The 19,588-nt window shown below is 44.2% G+C and overlaps 1 protein-coding gene across 1 annotated transcript in view; it reads left to right on the forward strand.

The window, feature by feature from the left end:
• Nucleotides 1-5,374: 5,374 nt before the first annotated feature.
• ttll7 (tubulin tyrosine ligase-like family, member 7) overlaps nt 5,375-19,588 on the forward strand; it is a gene marked incomplete at both ends in the record, with an annotated part of 162,172 nt that continues 147,958 nt past the window's right edge. Inside the window, 4 exon segments of the mRNA XM_084308467.1 lie at nt 5,375-5,399; nt 6,111-6,242; nt 14,064-14,185; nt 17,121-17,188. Coding sequence (XP_084164593.1) covers nt 5,375-5,399; nt 6,111-6,242; nt 14,064-14,185; nt 17,121-17,188 — 347 coding nt within the window.

Raw genomic sequence — 19,588 nt, forward strand, 5'->3', positions numbered from 1 at the left:
GTGGAAGTTTGATTTCATTCAAATAGCTTGTCACAACATTTTAAAATTGCACGTTTGAATGTGTGGTTGTGGAGGGTGAGCAATATAGGAGAAGTATAGGCTTTATTCACCCTAACAATCATAACCATAAGAGGTGTGAGAGATAGATGGAGTGGTACTAGAGGGACACACGGAGAGAGAGAGAGAGAAAGAGAGACAGTGGTATAGACTCGGGACACAGACGGACAGAGAGAGAGGGTGACTAGTAGCTGTCGAGAGAGAGATTGTGTGACTAGTAGCTGTCAAGAGAGAGATTGTGTGACTAGTAGCTGTCGAGAGAGAGATTGTGTGACTAGTAGCTGTCTCTAACTAGTACCCCAAGACCCCGCCACTCTACATCCTCTGGCCGCCTCAGACCCACTCCTATCCGAGCTCCGGGAGGGTCAACATCAAAGAGAAGCCGCCTATTCTCGGCCCTCGCTCCACAATGGTGGAATGAACTTCCCACCACAGTCAGGACTCAGGACAGCCGAATCCCGACCACTCTTTTGCAGTCGACTAAAAACACACTTCTTCAATCAATATCTGAAATGAAAAAAACACTAACCTTCTTACTGTCCTATACTACCATGCACTCCTCCTACTATACTAATATGTCTTATGTCTATGCACTCAATATACTGCAGCACCCAAGTTTCAGCACTGTTTGATGATCATTGTTACTCCCTTCCTGCTGACTTGTCGTACTGTCGTACATAACTTAGGCTTTGGATAAAAGTGTCAGCTAAATGACTAAATGTAAAATGTAGCTGTCGAGAGAGAGAGAGAGATTGTGTGACTAGTAGCTGTCGAGAGAGAGAGAGAGAGAGAGAGAGAGAGAGAGAGAGAGAGAGAGAGAGATAGAGAGAGAGAGAGACTTAAGGTTTTCCTTTATGTCCACACGAAAAGTACCTCGCGGAAAGAAATCGAATCTACGAATTCCAATCTGGCTTCAGAACATCCCACTCCACTGACACATGCCTTCTCTATTTGAACGACCACATCAAGCAAGAGGTGGACGCGGGCAAATACTGCGGCATGGTCACCTACAAAAGGCCTTCGACACTGTCAATCACACCATTCTGATTGACAAGCTAAAAGCAATTGGTTTTGATAGTCTATCAGTGAGCTGGATGCAATCCTACCTGGAGGGGAGAGAGCAGATGGTAGAGGTAAACGGTACCCTATCCCCCCCCCTCACAGTAAGCTGTGGTGTTCCACAAGGAAGCATACTAGGTCCGCTACTGTTCCTAATTTATGCAAATGACATGTCGTCAGCTTGTGACTGCAACTTGTTCCTGTTTGCGGACGACTCAGCCCTGCTGGTCTCTGACAAGAACAAGTTACAGGTTGAAAAAACCCTCAGCTCGGAACTAGACAAAATCTGCATATGGCTTGCCGACAACAAACTATCATTACACATGGGCAAAACAGAGTCCATTCTCTTCGGTTCAAATAACAAACTCAGCAAGACCGACGGCTTCTCAGTTACAGTGGGTGACAATATTGGCACAAGGAAAGATGAGATTACCTACCTGGGTTCCATCCTAGAGGCAAATCTTTCCTGTGACAAAATGGCATCCAATGTAATAAAAAAAGTCAACCAACAAACTCGATTCTTGTACCGGATCTCCTCTCTGGTAAACAAGAATACCCTGAAGACTCTGGCAGGAGCACTCATTCAAGGGTACTACGACTATGCTTGCACCTCATGGTACCAAAGCACCTCAAAGGCACTAAAAACCAAATTACAAACATCTCAAAACAAACTAGTCAGACTACTGCTTGACCTGACTCCTAGAACCCACCTCACCCCTGCCCACTTTGCCAACCTAGATTGGCTTAGAGTAGACGACAGAGTACAGCAACTTGCAATGGGCCTGGTCTACAAGATACACTACACGACCAAGGTACCCATGTACATGTCAAAATACTTCCCAAAGGTCAGTGAATACCACGATCACAACACCAGAGGGAGCTCCACAAATCATGTGAAACCCAGATTCGGCTCAAACAAGGGACTAAACACGTTTCGTAATTATGCCACATCAATGTGGAACGCCCTACCCAAAGCTGTAAAGGAATGTGAATCACTACCCACTTTCAAAAACACTCTCAAAGAACACCTACGGGAGACTGCAATTCGAAACTGGCCCCTACAAATGTCCTAACCCAGTTGTACAGTAAAGACCAAGTATTCCAATGTACAGTGTACAGTGTCGTCGTCCCCCCTACCCAACCCCCCCCCCCCACCTCCAATGTACAGCCCCACCCACCCAACCCCACCCCACCTACCCAACCTCCTCCAATGTACAGTTTCTATGTCAAATGTATATACACTCTTTTTCTGGACACTTTTTGTATCACAAACAGTACTGTATTTGCAAATCTGGTATGTCATAAATGTATAGATGTAGCAGTACTGTCTATCTGTATGTCGTGTGTGTCATATGATGAATTGAAAATGGGGGACCCTGATGTAAACAAGACGAAAGTCTTTCTCTGGTCTGCATCCCCTTAACAATTGTATGTATTGAGCTGTACTGTACTGTACCCACTCTTCAATCTGTTAATAAACTTTTCAATCAATCAATCAAAGCTGATGGTGGGAGAGGAGGAGGAGTCTGTAGCCTGTGTGACAGGAGCAGGGTAGCGAGTGAGACAGACGGAGACAGAGGGAAGGAGCAGCTGCAGCACTCGGTGCTAACCCTCTGAGACCCACATAGACCCATCTTGTCTTTTTTTTACAGGGGGAGATAGCGGGTCAACAGTAGATGCCACATATCAGTGGTATAAATCATATGAAACCTGGGAACCTGAAGATTCATTTGAGATACAACTGTGTGTCAAGTTTCTAGTCATGAATCTGTAATAAACATTGTGTTTTGGTTCAAATGTTGAAAGTTTACAGTGTATAAGGGCTTGGCACATTATGATTGACACGTATGATGGCCATTTCCATGCTCAGTTATGTCTCATAAGTTATTGCAGCAATTTATGGGTTGATGCCATTTGTTTGACAGATTTGGTGCACAATTTAACCACTTCTGACCACTTGAGAATTGATAAACATGGTCAAAGAACCCTCCAAAATACCACACCAAGACCTTGAGGAACACAAAAGAAAATTCATGCGGTGATAAGTTAACAAAAACTTGAAGATTAGAGATTTCTGGTAATTGCTCAGAAACCTCCCCTTATGGTCAGGAAACGCAGGGAAGTCATACACCGAATGACCTAGGTCTCTAGTTTGTGGTTGTAAAGTTTCAGGAGGCTGTGATTATCCCAGATGTCACAATAAGTCATTTTATATAGTGAGGTCAAGTTTAAAAATAATTGTCTCACTACAATGAAATGGCTACTGATATCATCACACATGAATACAATTGGGCTCATTGGATCCACAAGACTCTCAGATTACAGTCATACCCAATTTATGCAATTCCGAGACTGTTTAAGGATGCGGAAATAGTCAATACAGGCGGAAATAACACATTTGTACTGCATGCCCAAAACTCCATGGGATTAGCATAAAGTGGGCATATCTGTAAATGGGAGACTTGTGGCTACCCCCATAGAACCCATTTTCATTCTGATATCTTGAGGTGAGAGGTCAAGGTACCCCTGGCAGTTTTTCCGTCGCCCCCACCTTTAGGCTAACTTTGGAGCATTATTTAGCCACCTTCCCGACAAGCTAGCATGCCATGGTACCTTAGCTTGTTTAGTTCACACTAGCTTAAAAAATTACAGTCCCTGCTGGCGCTCCCGCGGGTCTCAGAGGGTTGATACAGAAGATGAACATGAAGAAGACCATACCCTTCGGTCAGCTAGGCTTGTGCTCGGCTTGTGCTAGACTTCTTTGTGTGTTGACGTCAACAGATGGATTTAGTCACATCAGAAACATCTTTTCAACATCCTTTGCCCATTCAAGTGCCATCACGCAACATTAGGTCCGCCATCTGCAGGCCTGCGAAGGAGGCTTTCAAGAAATTAATTAATACCTTGTTTGGTTAGGGAATATTACTTTTTCATCAGTCACTGAATAATGAATAGTCGTTGGATTAATGTCCACATGCGCCTGCCACATATCTCTCATACTTTTGGTGGTTTCGATTGGGATTTGAATGCATTACAAGTAGTGGTAGGACTCGATTAAACATTTTAATCAAATTCATTCGAGACTTTATAGTTAATTAATAAATGTTTGAATTCAAATTAACTTTGGTATACGAGTGAATCAATGAATATACATTATACATAGACGTTTAAGCAGCAAAATCCTGTATTAGCTACTACACAGACCAACAGATCAATGCAATTTTTAACAAAGTGCAGCAATTTTAGGAATAATATATAGCGCAAAGGACCTTTTGTAAACTCAAGCTCTTTCGAGTACATTCCAGAACAGTTGACCATTGGGAAAAAAAAACTCTTGATTGATCTCTGGTGCATTGTCCAGCTACAGTAAGACGCTCTGCTTCAGTAACCAGGCAGCGCGTGCCAGCCTTATAATGCACTGGGGAAAACCATGGGGGGGAGGGTTAAGTGATTGGCTACAGTTCTTTTCTTGTATTTTATTACCATTCTCTTGCCATTCTCTTTTATCATCGCTAGGTCCAGAAGACTGGCCTAGGACATGCTTGTCATAAACACTAAAAATGCCATCTGTTTGAATGGATTGAGCTCAACCCATAAAGAAAGAGCACCTAGCTGACACATGCATGGAGAGCTTTGAGATGCAGCTAAAGCCTTTACTCTTTACAAATTAATATTTTACAAAGGCCCCCCCCCTGTAGCATACCAATTAATCCACCGCGCATCACAGAGAAAGGCTGCAGTACCAAAGTCACACGGCGCTCTACACAACATCAGCCAGACTGACTGATTCTGCTTCTCCTGCCTTCCCTCATAGGCATGTCCTGTCCACTGCACTTCAGCTAGCGAGCCTGCACTGATCCACATCAGGGCACACGCGCCGCAATCACCCTGAGCAATCAGCCTCCTCCTACTCTTCCACTGCTGTAGTGGGAAATACAAAAAAGTTTCTTCTCCTTCTCCTCCACAGGCTTCACCATCCATCCCTCCCTCCCTCCATCTATCCGCTCCTCCCTCCCTCTTCCCTCTGGAGGTGGTAGATGAGCCGGGGCTGTGTGGATCCTCCTCCCCCCTTCAGCCCCTCTCCTCGTGCTGCTGAGGGGGGCAGAGAGAGGCTCTGATGGTCCAGGGGTCCAGAGCTGCACCGCCCCGCGCAGCAGAGACTAACCGGAGAGGGTGAGAGAGCGCGTGCGCACGAGAGAGAGACCCTCCAAGCCTGGCAGAGAGCCCAGCTCGCCTCTTCCATCCTCGGGCCTCTGAGATGCCCTCTCCCCCCAACGATGGAGGTGAGCGGGATACACACGAGTCTCCACGGCCTGACATACACACACGCGCGCGCCTGCACACACACACATACATACCACACACACACATACATACATACCGTACATATGGATGTGTGCTGCATGTTCATGTATGCACACAATCACTCACATACTGCACACACACACACACACACACACACACACACACACACACACACACACACACACACACACACACACACACACACACACACACACACACACACACACACACACACACACACACACACACACACACACACACACACACACACACACACTCTTATAATGATAACAGGATCACACATCATATATCATTCATTTACACCATAGCTCCATAAATAATAATAATGCAGTGTAGCTGTCTCGGTAACCAGCCTATATCAGTATGTGTGTATGTGTGTGTGTGTGTGTGTGTGTGTGTGTGTGTGTGTGTGTGTGTGTGTGTGTGTGTGTGTGTGTGTGTGTGTGTGTGTGTGTAGCTGTCTCTTTCCAGCCTGTAGCTGTGTGTGTGTGTGTGTGTGTGTAGCTGTCTCTTATAATCCTGTGGCAGTGTGTGTGTGCGTGCGTGCGTGTGTGTGTGTAGAGCTGTCTCTTATCAGCCTGTAGCAGTGTGTGTGTGTGTGTGTGTGTGTGTGTGTGTGTGTGTGTGTGTGTGTGTGTAACTGTCTCTAATCTCATGCTCCCCCCCAGAGGATCAAGGAGCGTCCCCCGTGAACAGGCCGTCTGCGGGCCCCTACCAGAGCAGTGCGAAGAGGAAGGTGCGCACCAAGAAGAAGAAGGGCACCATCGCTGCCAACATGGGTGGAACCAAATACGAGATCGGTACGGCGACTGCAGCTAACGAGCAGTGGTTTGGTCAAAGCGCTCAGGACCCACAGAGAGGCTAGAGGGGGATAAATAGAGGCTCTCTGTGTCAGTGTCCAGTGTTCTCTGGAATAAGGAGGGGATAATCGACGAGTAGGTGTGTGTTTTTAAGCACAACGTGGAGGCGGTGGAGGGCGTTTGTCTCCGCGAAGTGCCTTAATGTATGTAGTACCATATAATGAAGGGATTATGCAAATCCAGGAATACATTGCCTCTCCACACACCAATCTGCTTTGTTAGCTCAATCATGGAAATACAATAATCGCCCCAAAATAATTAATACTGCGTGCGTAATTGCAGAATGACTATACGTGCGTAAAACACAGCAGTGCAAAACAATTCCTGGTGCTTGATGTAAGCACACCGGTGCCAGAGAGCGCATTCGGCTGAATAGCGAGATGAAGCACACCTGGTCAGCAACATTGTTCTAAACATTGTCTCAGAGACACTATATACTATTAACGCCTAACGTTAGCTCCCATCATCAGTGCTACTGACAGGGTCCACTGACAGCCTCTGTAAAACAGCAAGGTGTATGACACCTTTATATATTCCTTGTAAAACAGGCACAAATATGAAAATGATGAAATGGAAGTCCCTATTATTAGGCTCCTCAAATATTGTCATTCATAAAAATACATTTATGTATGCTGTTGCATATTTATGCTCTGTTATCGAGCTAAACTTGCTTTGGAATAGTTTGGACGACCGTGATAAGTGAAGGGATTAGGAAGTGAAGGTTGGGTAGAGGATGAATTTAGAACGGTGAAACGGTGATTAATCTAGAGCCGAACTACACGTGCATTAAACGTTTGCCGCGCAGTATATAGAGAAATTATCAACACCCCTCCAGCCAATCAGAATCGAGTATTTACCCAGGCAAGAATATTGGCTGAATATCGTTAGGGCCTGTGTCGACCGGGGACGTTTTATGAGTTGTCAGCTCCTTTCTGTCATTCATTTCTATGCTACAGACGCGACAGGCGCGCTCCTTTTCCCAGCGCCGCGCCTCACGTTTTAGCGCTCTCGGCGGCTGGCGTTTTTGGGCGTAGCGCTCCCAGCGCCTAAAGTTGAAACTAGTTAAACTTTTGGAGAGGAGCGGCGCTCATCAAGGTAACTTTTTTCGACCAACCAATCAACATCGAGCAAGTGGCAGAGACTCAGGAAAACGCTCTGAGCTTTTTTTTTTTGCTTTTCAAAGCGGTCCGTCTTGAAAAAACTACCCCGGTGGACACAAAGCCTTAGAGTGTATGTATACAAGTTTTGATTGTGAACTATGGATAAATTCAAGGCTAAGAATTTAAGCTTGAATCTCATTGTGAATTAATATTTATACACCCGCGCCACGCAAAGCGCGGGCAAGAAGGTATTGCAATCACTCCTGTCTGTGGTTCTGCCTGTTCGTCTGTCTGTCTGTCTGTCTGTCTGTCTGTCTGTCTGTCTGTCTGTCTGTCTGTCTGTCTGTCTGTCTGTCTGTCTGTCTGTCTGTCTGTCTGTCTGTCTGTCTGTCTGTCTGTCTGTCTGTCTGTCTGTCTGTCTGTCTGTCTGTCTGTCTGTCCAGACCAGCCATAAGTTCTACAGTTCTGATCCGATTTGGATGACACTTGGCACATAGGCTGACGTCAGACCATGGACCTGAATTCTCGATTATCCTTCAAATCGGTCAACGACAAATATTTAATTCTAATTAATTACCATCATTGTCCATTGAAATAGATATTCGGTATAAAGTTATACTTTTTTAACGAGGGTGATACTACACAGGCTCTCTGGAACTTGTTTACAACATGTAAGCCATAGTGAACCTCGTATTGTCGTCCTATGCATAAACAAAAATTATTTTCTTTGGCCAACATCATCTTATCAACCAGGAAACGCTCTTGTGAATCCTATGTGTGGAACTCGTATTAGAAGTTGATAAATCTAGTGATCTATGCACCAACACTATTATTTCTTCACTGAATCTCTTAGTTACAAGTTTTGTGTAAGCTAAGCAGGGTTGTGATTATATAGGTGAAGTATTTCCAATGTTCACTATTTGGCGCAACAAGACGGCTGCTCTGGCCAGAAACCACGTCACTCTCTCTCACTACACTCTTCTACATGTCCACTGGCAGTCTCCGGGGAAGGAGAGAATCCTAGTCAGGATATTTTAGCTGGAGCCGCCAGGGCCAGTCTAGAGGAGGAAAGGTGCGTGACTGTTCGATGTCTGTGAGTCAACAGTTTATATGTGGCCGCAGTTACATGGAATAAGCACTTAATTTAGCTATGTCACCGTAACAACTGCTTGACAACCACCTGTCACTTGACTGGTGCCAGTGAGAATGAGCCTCCCGGGTAACTTTATGCTAGCAAAAGCCTTTCTGTCAATAACATCGCCTATGGTTGACAAACTGTGCATATGATCCGACAGTGTGTTTGACAACAATGCTGGCTACCTATCCAGACATCTCATTGTCCCCAAATCAATAATGTCTTCACAAACAAATATGCAAATTAGCCATGTCCTTTTTGATTTAGCGAGAGCCGGTGTTGTTTATCCAAGTGGCATGCTGCTAAGATTGAACACTTTGTCATTATGTCAAACGAGATAAATACTGCCTATCCAAACACCAGAGTGCTTTGCCAGCTCAGTCTTTGATGAAAGACTAAGATATTTGTCCAACAGAATAGTTTTACATTCATAAATCAAATCACAGCAGTGAAGGTTCACAGCAGTTGATACCAAGTGCATCACATCAGCTGCCTGCTGACCTGGTGGATACTGTACATTATTATGTAGTGCCAGTGCATCATTACCGTCGAGGAGGAATGATTTCAGTAATCTTTTATTATTGGTACAAAGTACTTAAGCTCCTCAATAGACGGCGAATTTAGTATATGGGTATGTTTTCTGTTCCAGACCTGAGTACACTGTGTAGAATAAAGCTCATTTGGATGTAAAAAAGTCTAAAGTTTAAGACACCAGTCACAGCTGTAGCAGTAGACTTGGATGTGGGTAATTCTCAGGTGTGCCGTTATGGTGTCACAGTGGTTAAATGAGTGCGCACTGCTGTCGGATGGCAATTCCATTTCATGGCAGGGATGAGGTGTAGGCGGATATTTATATTTGCTTCTCTTTCTGAAAATGTCAAAAGTGTGGCATGTCCAAGGATTCCCAAGGTGGTTTTGTATACGTGTAAGTCTTTAGATAACTTTTCTTGTTATCTCATTCCGTGCTTCGACACTCCTAATTGTTGTTTCATTCCACGCTATGGGTGGAAAACAGTTCCTCTGGTGATTCCCAAGTCGGTCCCTCTGACCACCGCAGATGCAGTCACATTATTGGCTTAACAATAACACCAATTTGCGGTTTTGCAGACGGTTTGAAGAAACCTGTTCGTTTTTCCCGGTGCATCTTCCAACGAGACCCAATAGTGCTGCGGTTAAAGCTTTGTGGAATCCCTCACGAGGAAGCTGCTCAGCCTTGTGAGGAGAAAAAAGATAAATAAATCTTTAGTTGGGTCATTTAACTTGGCAGCGAGTGTTTTTTTTTGGGGGGGCCGAAAGAGCAGAGTCAGCAGACGCTCAGTATATTGTGTGGCTGCTGCGCTCTCAGGGGTGGAAACAACACAACCTGTGAAAACAAGGAGTCAGCAACAGCGGGGGAAGGGGTTGACGGGTGGACAGTGAGGCGAGATGGGGGGTCTACATTAGCTGTGAACCGGCCCGCTGGCTGTGAGGAGACCCTCGCTGTGGGGCCAGCGCGGGGGCCACTGGAAGGGAACATGAACGCCCAGTAGGGCTGCACGATTAATCGAGAAAAAAAAACACAATCTCGATTCATAGACCTATGCGATCTAATTTATAAATTATGATGGTTCTTTTTTATTAATAACTTTATTTTTTTTACTTTTAACTTTTTTAAATGATGACAATTCTGACTTGAGTTATTTTGTTACAAGAGACTTAAGTTTAAGTCAAGCACTTTCATATATGTTATGTTTAAGTTTAAGTCAAGCACTTTGATATATTATGTTATGTTGTCTGTTTAAGAAAGAGTGCAATCAATTATTTTATTGAAAAAATAAGAACCGTGTGAGAGAATCGTGATCTCAATTCTTAGAGAGAAAAATCGTGATTCACATTTTAGCAAGAATCGTGCAGCCCTAACGCCCAGGGCCAGATGGATGGTGTACTTTGCCGTTGGCTTTCTTTTTCTCAAGATTGATGAGTAGGACAAGGTAAACAGAGGAGTAATGCTGTTTTGAACATTTGGATTGCACCTGCTGAGGCAGGGATGGAAATGCTGGGGCCCCGAGCATACGTTTACCAGGGAGGCGGGGAGGGATGGGTTGCCTGCAGTCTGTACTGAAAATAACAGAAAAAATCCCCCAGAAAGATTGTTAGGTCTGGTGGTGTGTCTTTTGCCAGGTGGTCCGACATGGGCCCAGTGTGGACAGATACGGGCCCAGTGTGGACAGATACGGGCCCAGTGTGGACAGATACGGGCCCAGTATGGACAGTTATGGGCCCAGTGTGGACAGATACGGGCCCAGTGTGGACAGATACGGGCCCAGTATGGACAGTTATGGGCCCGAGAGAGAGAGAGAGAGAGAGAAGGGTATAATGAAAGGGTTTTAGAGAGGGGGGTGATAGGGCTTTCTGCTAGTCGTGTGGTAGGCTTTTGTGCTAGGCTTCTGCTACAGTAGGCTTGTAGTAGGCTTGTACTAGGCTTGTGCTAGGCTTGTAGTAGGCTTATGTTAGGCTTCTGCTAGTCTTGTAGTAGGCTTCTGCTAGTCTTGTAGTAAGCTTCTGCTAGTCTTGTGGTAGGCTTTTGTGCTAGGCTTCTGCTACAGTAGGCTTGTAGTAGGCTTGTACTAGGCTTGTGCTAGGCTTGTAGTAGGCTTATGTTAGGCTTCTGCTAGTCTTGTAGTAGGCTTCTGCTAGTCTTGTAGTAAGCTTCTGCTAGTCTTGTGGTAGGCTTTTGTGCTAGGCTTCTGCTACAGTAGGCTTCTGCTAGGCTTGTAGTAGGCTTATGCTAGGCTTGTAGTAGGCTTATGCTAGGCTTGTAGTAGGCTTATGCTAGGCTTGTAGTAGGCTTATACTAGGCTTGTAGTAGGCTTCTGCTAGGCTTCTGCTTGTCTTGTGGTAGGCTTCTTCGTTACATACAGAGGTCTTGAAATACATTACCTGATTTCTTCTAAACAACAGCAAATCTCCTTTCTATCTCATGCAAGTAAGGCACTGTCCGACAAGGATCAGTTGTAGTAAAACGTTGGTTATGTAACTTACTAAATAAAACAGCTGACTAACGTTACCTAGGTTAGCTAACTCACACTTGTGATGGTTGTAAGCATCATGTGTTCACATCATTCCACACATGGTAACATTAGCTAGTATGTTCATCCTCAAGTCAGACAAATATCAAACGAGAGGTAAAGAAAATGTATCTCAGACCCACTGATACCCAGCCAATATGTCGCTGGTGAATTGCCCAGCTAAGCCGCTCTGCTTGAGTAACTTAACATTAAAATGATAATTAAAATATATCCCCCTCCCCCAATGCTTAGGCCCGGTGGTGCGCTGGGCTTGTAATACACTGGGGTTAACCCTGTTAGCTGAAAGCATAGGTCTGACAGTTTCCCAGGCAGACCGTATTCTGTTTTACACTACATGCTACTAGGGTATGTTGACGTCAACAGAAGGATGTAGGTCAGAAACATATTTTCAACATCTTTTGCCCATTCAAGTGCCATCACGCAACATTAGGCCCTGCGAAGGAGACTTTCAAATGAATTAATACCTTGTTTCGTTAGGGCATATGAATCTTTCATCAGTCACTGAATAATGAATAGTCATTGGATTAATGACCAAACGTGCCTGCCACCTATCTCTCATACTTTAGGTGGTTTCGAATGCATTACAAGACATTAATTGATCTTTTTGAGAGAGAAAAAAAGAACGTGGCCATTCAGTTCCTGATGGTAGATGGTAGAAGCTTTTTGATCTATAAGCTCCCGAAACAAATTCCTTCTTAATGTATGCATAGACCTCTTGACAAAATTTAGGGTGAAATGTTCTCATTCTTCCTATATACCAGTCATATAGTTATCTATGTGGCTATACAGTCTGAATGATATTTTATTCTATTATTGTATTTTATTAATTGATCTACTATAAATGCCTGTAACTCACTCTAGTCACTATAAATAACTGTCACCCTAGTTACTATAAATTACTCTAACTCACTCTAGTCACTCTTCATGACTCACTCTAGTCAATATAAATGACTATAACTCACTCTAGTCACTATAGATGACTCACTCTAGGGACTATACATGACTATAACTCACTCTAGTCACTATACATGACTATAACTCACTCTAGTCACTATAAATGACTATAACTCACTCTAGTCACTATAAATTACTCACTCTAGTCACTATAAATGACAATAACTCACTCTAGTCAGTAGTAGTCACTATATATGACTCACTCTAGTCACTATAAATGACTATATAACGTATCCTAGTCACTATAAATGACTCACTCTAGTCACTATAAATGACTATAACTCACTCTAGTCACTATATATGACTCACTCTAGTCACTATAAATGACTATAACTCACTCTAGTCACTATATATGACTCACTCTAGTCACTATAAATTACTATAACTCACTCTAGTCACTATATATGGCTCACTCTAGTCACTATAAATCACTAACACACTAGTCACTATAAATGACTATAACACACTAGTCACTATAAATGACTCACTCTAGTCACTATAAATGACTATAACTCACTCTAGTCACCATATATGACTCACTCTAGTCACTATAAATTACTATAACTCACTCTAGTCACTATATATGGCTCACTCTAGTCACTATAAATTACTATAACTCACTCTAGTCACTATATATGGCTCACTCTAGTCACTATAAATGACTCACTCTAGTCACTATAAATGACTAACTCACTCGAGTCACTATATGACTCACTCTAGTCACTATAAATTACTATAACTCACTCTAGTCACCATAAATGACTCACTCTAGTCACTATAAATGACTCACTCTAGTCACTGTAAATGACTCACTAGTCACTATACATGACTGTATAACTCAATCAAGTCACTCTAAATGACTATTTGAACAGTAATCCAGAACTATTTTATTGCACTGTAAAATATATATATTTTTTAATCTATTCTATTCTACAATTTTATTGCACTGCACTATTTTACTCTGTCTATTTTATCTTACTCTTTTTTATTATTGTCTATTTAAAACTGAATCAAACCATAAACAAGATGGCCTGTTGGGATGTTAGATCCTAATGTGAAAAAAAACTGTGATTTTATATTTCTGCACTTTATGTGCAAATTTTATGCCTGTCTTTTTTCTGTTGTTTCAGAAACTGCACTTTGAGCTGCAGTTTCTGTATGAAAGGTGCTATACAAATAAAGTGTATTATTATTATTATTATTATTATTATTATTATTATTATTATTATTATTATTATTATTATTATTATTATTATTATTATTATTATTATTATTATTATTATTATTATTATTATTATTATTATTATTATTATTATTATTATTATTATTATTATTATTATTATTATTATTATTATTATTATTATTATTATTATTATTATTATTATTATTATTATTATCATAACGTATACCTAGTCACTATAAATTACTATAACTCACTCTATTATTCACTATAAATGACTGTATAACTCACTCTAGTCACTATATCGGGTGTCTTCCCCTCCAGTTCGCATAGCCATCAACGAGATGGCCTTCCTGAAGACGAGGGACGAGGACGAGACGGCCAACCTGATCTGGAACGACTCTGCTGTGCAGCACGAGAAGATCGCCGAGCTCAGGAACTACCAGGTGTGTCACTAGAACTACTACTCTATACCCAGCTCAGGAACCACCAGGTGTGTCACTAGAACTACTACTCTATACCCAGCTCAGGAACCACCAGGTGTGTCACTAGAACTACTACTACTCTATACCCAGCTCAGGAACCACCAGGTGTGTCACTAGAACTACTACTCTATACCCAGCTCAGGAACTACCAGGTGTGTCACTAGAACTACTACTCTATACCCAGCTCAGAATGCCACAGCATTAGAACTACTACTCTACCCAGGTCAGAACTACTACTCTACCCAGCTCAGGAACTACCAGGTGTGTCACTAGAACTACTACTCTACCCAGGTCAGAGCACCACAGCAGCACACACTGCACACATCCCAGGTACGTTGAGGTGAGATGGGGATTTTCTCAGGCTTTTTCCTTTTTTCAGAGAGAACAATAAAGTAGAAAGAAAGGGATTTGAGGGAGATGAAAATAATTGTGATGGTTTAGTTGCGGAATCTCTCATAAAAGACGCTACTCTAAGGAAAGAAAATGATAAACACCACACAATTTTCTGTAGATTGCATGTACTAAATCCGATCACACATTGTGATTGGTCGAGAGCATTCTAAACCGTGAGTATATTCATGATACACTCACGGTTAAATCACCATGAATATAATACTGCGCTGGCTTTAGAATTTTGTAGAAAGTTTCAACTGCCATTCGTCAAACGGTAACTGTCAACATGACCTACTCCACGGACAACATTACGTTTGATTTAACGTACCCGTTATACCATAAATGAGTGGATATATAAAGAGGATGGGCCTACATCTACCGGTATTCAGAAAAACAGCATTATTAGACATGCCAATCCAACGAAAGACGAGCTAGACGAGTTGGACACGCTGGAGAAAAGCAGCAATTAATCCTTCAACACCACCAAGTCGACGGCCTGGGCATTGAACTGGCTATTGAACTGGTGAAAGGGTGATAAGAGGACAGTGGAATGTCACTGTGTTCCCCTAGACAACCTGCCAGGACATGGGAAACACCTGCCAGCCTGCCTGCCTGCCTGCCATGCTCTCTGTCCTTCTGTACTCAGAGAGACAAGGCTGGCTCAAACGACCCTAAACAGCCATGTTGACACAGAACAAGCCAAACAACAAATGTCTCCACAAGGTCTGTGGGCACTATATTCATGCACTATAGCCTATAGCAAACTATAATAGTGAGATAGTATACTATAGCACACACCATAGAATAGGCCCTACCTCTGTTTGACCTCCATATGGTGCTGGGGGGGTTGAACTTGGCGGGTTCCCTGCTCCGCTCCATGTGTTAGCCATCCATCTTCCAGAGTGGCCCGTTTGATTGGACCAGACACTAATGACGGGGTTAAATCACAGGCGAGTCTAGAAGAGAAGAAGAAGGAAAAAAACTACAGCTGGTTAGGATAGCGGGGCAGCATGGAGCTTGACTAAGTATATTGGAGAGTTGTTACAAACACAAAAGGCGATGTATCTAGCTTTTTTTATGTTTTCATATAGAGATCTTTTGTGTTTTGATATATTGTTTTCACTCCCCCCCCCCCCCCCCCCTCTCTCTCCCTCTACTGCGTTTCATAAAATTATTGTAGTGGAAGAAAGAAAAAATAGAAGAGAAATCCCTTAACAATTGGTTTTGATTTCCTCCTGCGCTGCCTCTCTCATGCCACGTCGGGCTCCCGGCATCGGCATAATTGCGCGATCTCTTCCCAATCCCTAATTACGTCAGGATAATAATCACGGATTCCTTTTCCTTTTTTCCTCTCCTCTCCTCTCCTCTCCTCTCCTCTCCTCTCCTCTCCTCTCCTCTCCTCTCCTCTCCTCTCCTCTCTTCTCCTCTCCTCTCCTCTCCTCTCCTCTCCTCTTCTCTCCTCTCCTCTCCTCTCCTCTCCTCTCCTCTCCTCTCCTCTCCTCTCCCGTCCTCCTCTCCCCCTCTCCCCCCTCTCCTCCTCTCCCCCTCTCCCCCCTCTCCTCCTCTCCTCTCCTCTCCTCTCCTCTCCTCTCTCCTCTCCTCTCCTCTCCTCTCCTCTCCTCTCCTCTCCTCTCCTCTCCTCTCCTCTCCTCTCCTCTCCTCTCCTCTCCTCTCCCGTCCTCCTCTTCCCCCTCTCCCCCCCTCTCCTCCTCTCCTCTCTTCTCCTCTCCCCCCCCCCTCTCCTCTCCTCCCCCCTCCTTTCCTCTCCTCTCCTCTTCCCCCTCCCCCCTCTCCTCTCTTCTCCTCTCCTCCCCCCCTCTCCTCTCCTCCCCCCTCATCTCCTCTTCTCTCCTCTTCCCCCTCTCCTCTCCTCTCCTCTCCTCTCCTCTCCTCTCCCCCCGCTCTCTCTCTTTCCTTCCAGTGATTTACTCTGAAAGTTTTGCTGTCAAGTTTCAGTTCATACGAGCCTAATTAACGCCCCTGTTCAGGCTCATTTGGTCAAAGAATACAGAAAGAACTCTAGAACCTTTTCTCCACTAACACCCCGACTACAACCCCTACACTCCCCCTACCCTCCCCCCGCCCCCCCCCCCCTCCGCTCCCACCCTCTCTCCTCTCCCCTCCCCTTCGGGTGCATTCAAAGCAATTCATTCAACTGTCACACTGCCCACAGTTGCAGGAGCTCACGATGCAGAACCAATTACCTCGGCCCCTCAGAGTTGAGATTGATCACCCCCCCCCCCCCCCGCTACAAAACCTTTTAAAATTAAAAGAAAAAAATGACGTGGTTTACTAAATAAGGGTTAGGAAAGGTCTCGCCGTCACCTTTTTGTTTTTGAGTCCGTAATTGGGCATAAATGTCAGAACATCGTAGGCTCACTTTGGGCTCCTTCGCTTTAATGTGCTAGTTGGTTTGGGGGTGGTGGGGGTGGGTGGGGGCTGGAGGTGAGTAATGGCGGTCCTAACAGTGTTATTATGTCCGTACACTTGTCCCTCTCTGCAGAGAATTAACCACTTTCCTGGTATGGGAGAGATCTGCCGCAAAGACTGCCTGGCGAGAAACATGTCCAAGTAGGTTTTTATTTCAACTCATCGTGATGCATAACTTAAAGGGTCACTTCGCCAAGAAACTATGCTGATTTATTTTGCACATTATCTCTCTCACGCACACGCACGCACGCATGCACGCACGCACTCACACACACGCACACACACACACACACACACACACACACACACACACACACACACACACACACACACACACACACACACACACACACACACACACACACACACACACACACACAGCCAACATCTCCAAGCGGTTTTGCACACATTGACAGTTAATTGAGACTAAATTAGTTGATGGCATTGGAGACGTTGAACCCTTCTGTTGTGTTAATTACAGCTCCATGGAATGATGTAATGATGTAAAAAACAATCTGTAAAAACAATGCAAAACACAGGTAAAGCCAATTTTCACAATAGGGCCCCTTTATGTTAACACTTTCAGCGCCATAAACTGTCCCCATCTCTGCCGCTTCAAGGCCAGCTTAAAATGGTAATTTTCGGGGTGTTTCACGATGTTTGCAGAGCTGTGTGTGTGTTCTGTATTATAGCTGTGGAGACAATGGTGTGGCTCATTTGACAGACACTACTTGTAGTCCAACATGGAAAAAAGAGTTTGTTTCTACACACTGTAGTTTGTAGTCTATTACCAGTGTATATGTCTATACACATTTCGATGGTAAATAAGCTTATAGGCAACAGAATTTAGAGGCGATCGATGTGAATCTCTGTTCAAGCAGGAGGAGGAGACCTTACCAAAAAAAGGTAGGCGATACTGCCACCTGGTGATATTCGAACGGCATTGCAATTCCAACGTATACAAATGAGCCAGGGACGCGTGAATACTTTCGGCAGCCCACTTGTCCTTCCGCATTGCTCTGATTGGCCGAGCGCGTGCATGCGCATGAGCCGCGACGCGCTCCTCAGCCAGGCAGGAATACTACGCTCAGCTTAACCCAATTTATACAAATGGAAGTATTGATTACGCCGTAACGAATCATTAAAAAAATACAACAGTGAACACATAGTTAAGTACGACTGACAGATGCATTGCACTATGTGTTCACTGTTGTGTTACGCCTTCTCGGCATGAGCCCCATAATAAGACCGTCTCTGGCTTCGTCCAGTGGACACCAGAGCTCAGCGATGCCGCTCACGGCAGCATATTCTCCCTGCTGGCGATCGGAGCACGGAGGGTCGTGGACCCGCGCCGCAGCCGCGAAGCCGGCGATGCGATTTTTTATTGGTTTGTCATGACAAACCAATTACATAATCCAACATATGTGTAAAGAAACAACATATTCCAGTTAACGGTATATTTTTTTAATGATTCGTTACGGCGTAATCAATACTTCCATTTGTATAAATTGGGTTAAGCTGAGCGTAGTATTCCTGCCTGGCTGAGGAGCGTGTCGCGGCTCATGCGCATGCGCGCGCTCGGCCAATCAGAGCAATGCGGAAGGACAAGTGGGCTGCCGAAAGTATTCACGTGCCACGGACGGCTAGAATGATCCGGATGATGATTTAGAACGGGGATCAGAAGAAAAATATCAAAGGATCAAAACCCGACTATACTCGGGTATGGTGCTTAACCGCTGGCGAGATAACCCGCCTATACTCGGGCATGGCGCTGAATGTGTTAAAGGTCAGTTGTACAGCTGACAAGGGGGGCCGTGAAGAAACAACAACCTTTCCCCTTGAAAACAATCTAAAATAGCTCTTAAAGGGCCACTTCACCAATAAACAATGCTGATTCATTTTGCACATAATCTCACACACATCCAAAAACTCTAAACGGTTTTGCACACATTCATTTAGTTGACAGCTGTTGAAAGTAGATGAGTTTGAATATGGCCACCAGTGATGTGTTAATTACAGCTCCATGAAAGGATGTAGATGGAAAAATTGCAATATCTCGTCTTATAGGGACGTGCTGCCTTATCATTTCACTGAGCTGATATTACTTGTGGAACGGCCTTTTCCAGGAACATGTTCTTTTATGTGAAGCCCGAATAACCGGCAATGTCACTAACTCGCTCGCTCACTCATTCACTCATTCACTCATTCACTCACTCACTCACTCACTCACTCACTCACTCACTCACTCACTCACTCACTCACTCACTCACTCACTCACTCACTCACTCACTCACTCACTCACTCACTCACTCACTCACTCACTCACTCACTCACTCACTCACTCACTCACTGTTAGCGGCTTTGCCCCTAGTGGTGGCTCACACGCATTGCACTTTCTGTAAGACCATTGCTTCACATCTATGACCCCACTGGGCCTCATTCATGAAATGTTCCCCTGCACAGATTTGTTCTTACACACCACAGGAGGTTCGTAGCCCTCGATTTAGTCTTACAGATGGGAAGCAAGGCCTGCGGTGGCTA

The sequence above is a fragment of the Notolepis coatsorum genome (genome assembly GCF_963971535.1).
Source record: "Notolepis coatsorum genome assembly, chromosome: 2".
NCBI classification, from domain to species: Eukaryota; Metazoa; Chordata; class Actinopteri; order Aulopiformes; family Paralepididae; genus Notolepis; species Notolepis coatsorum.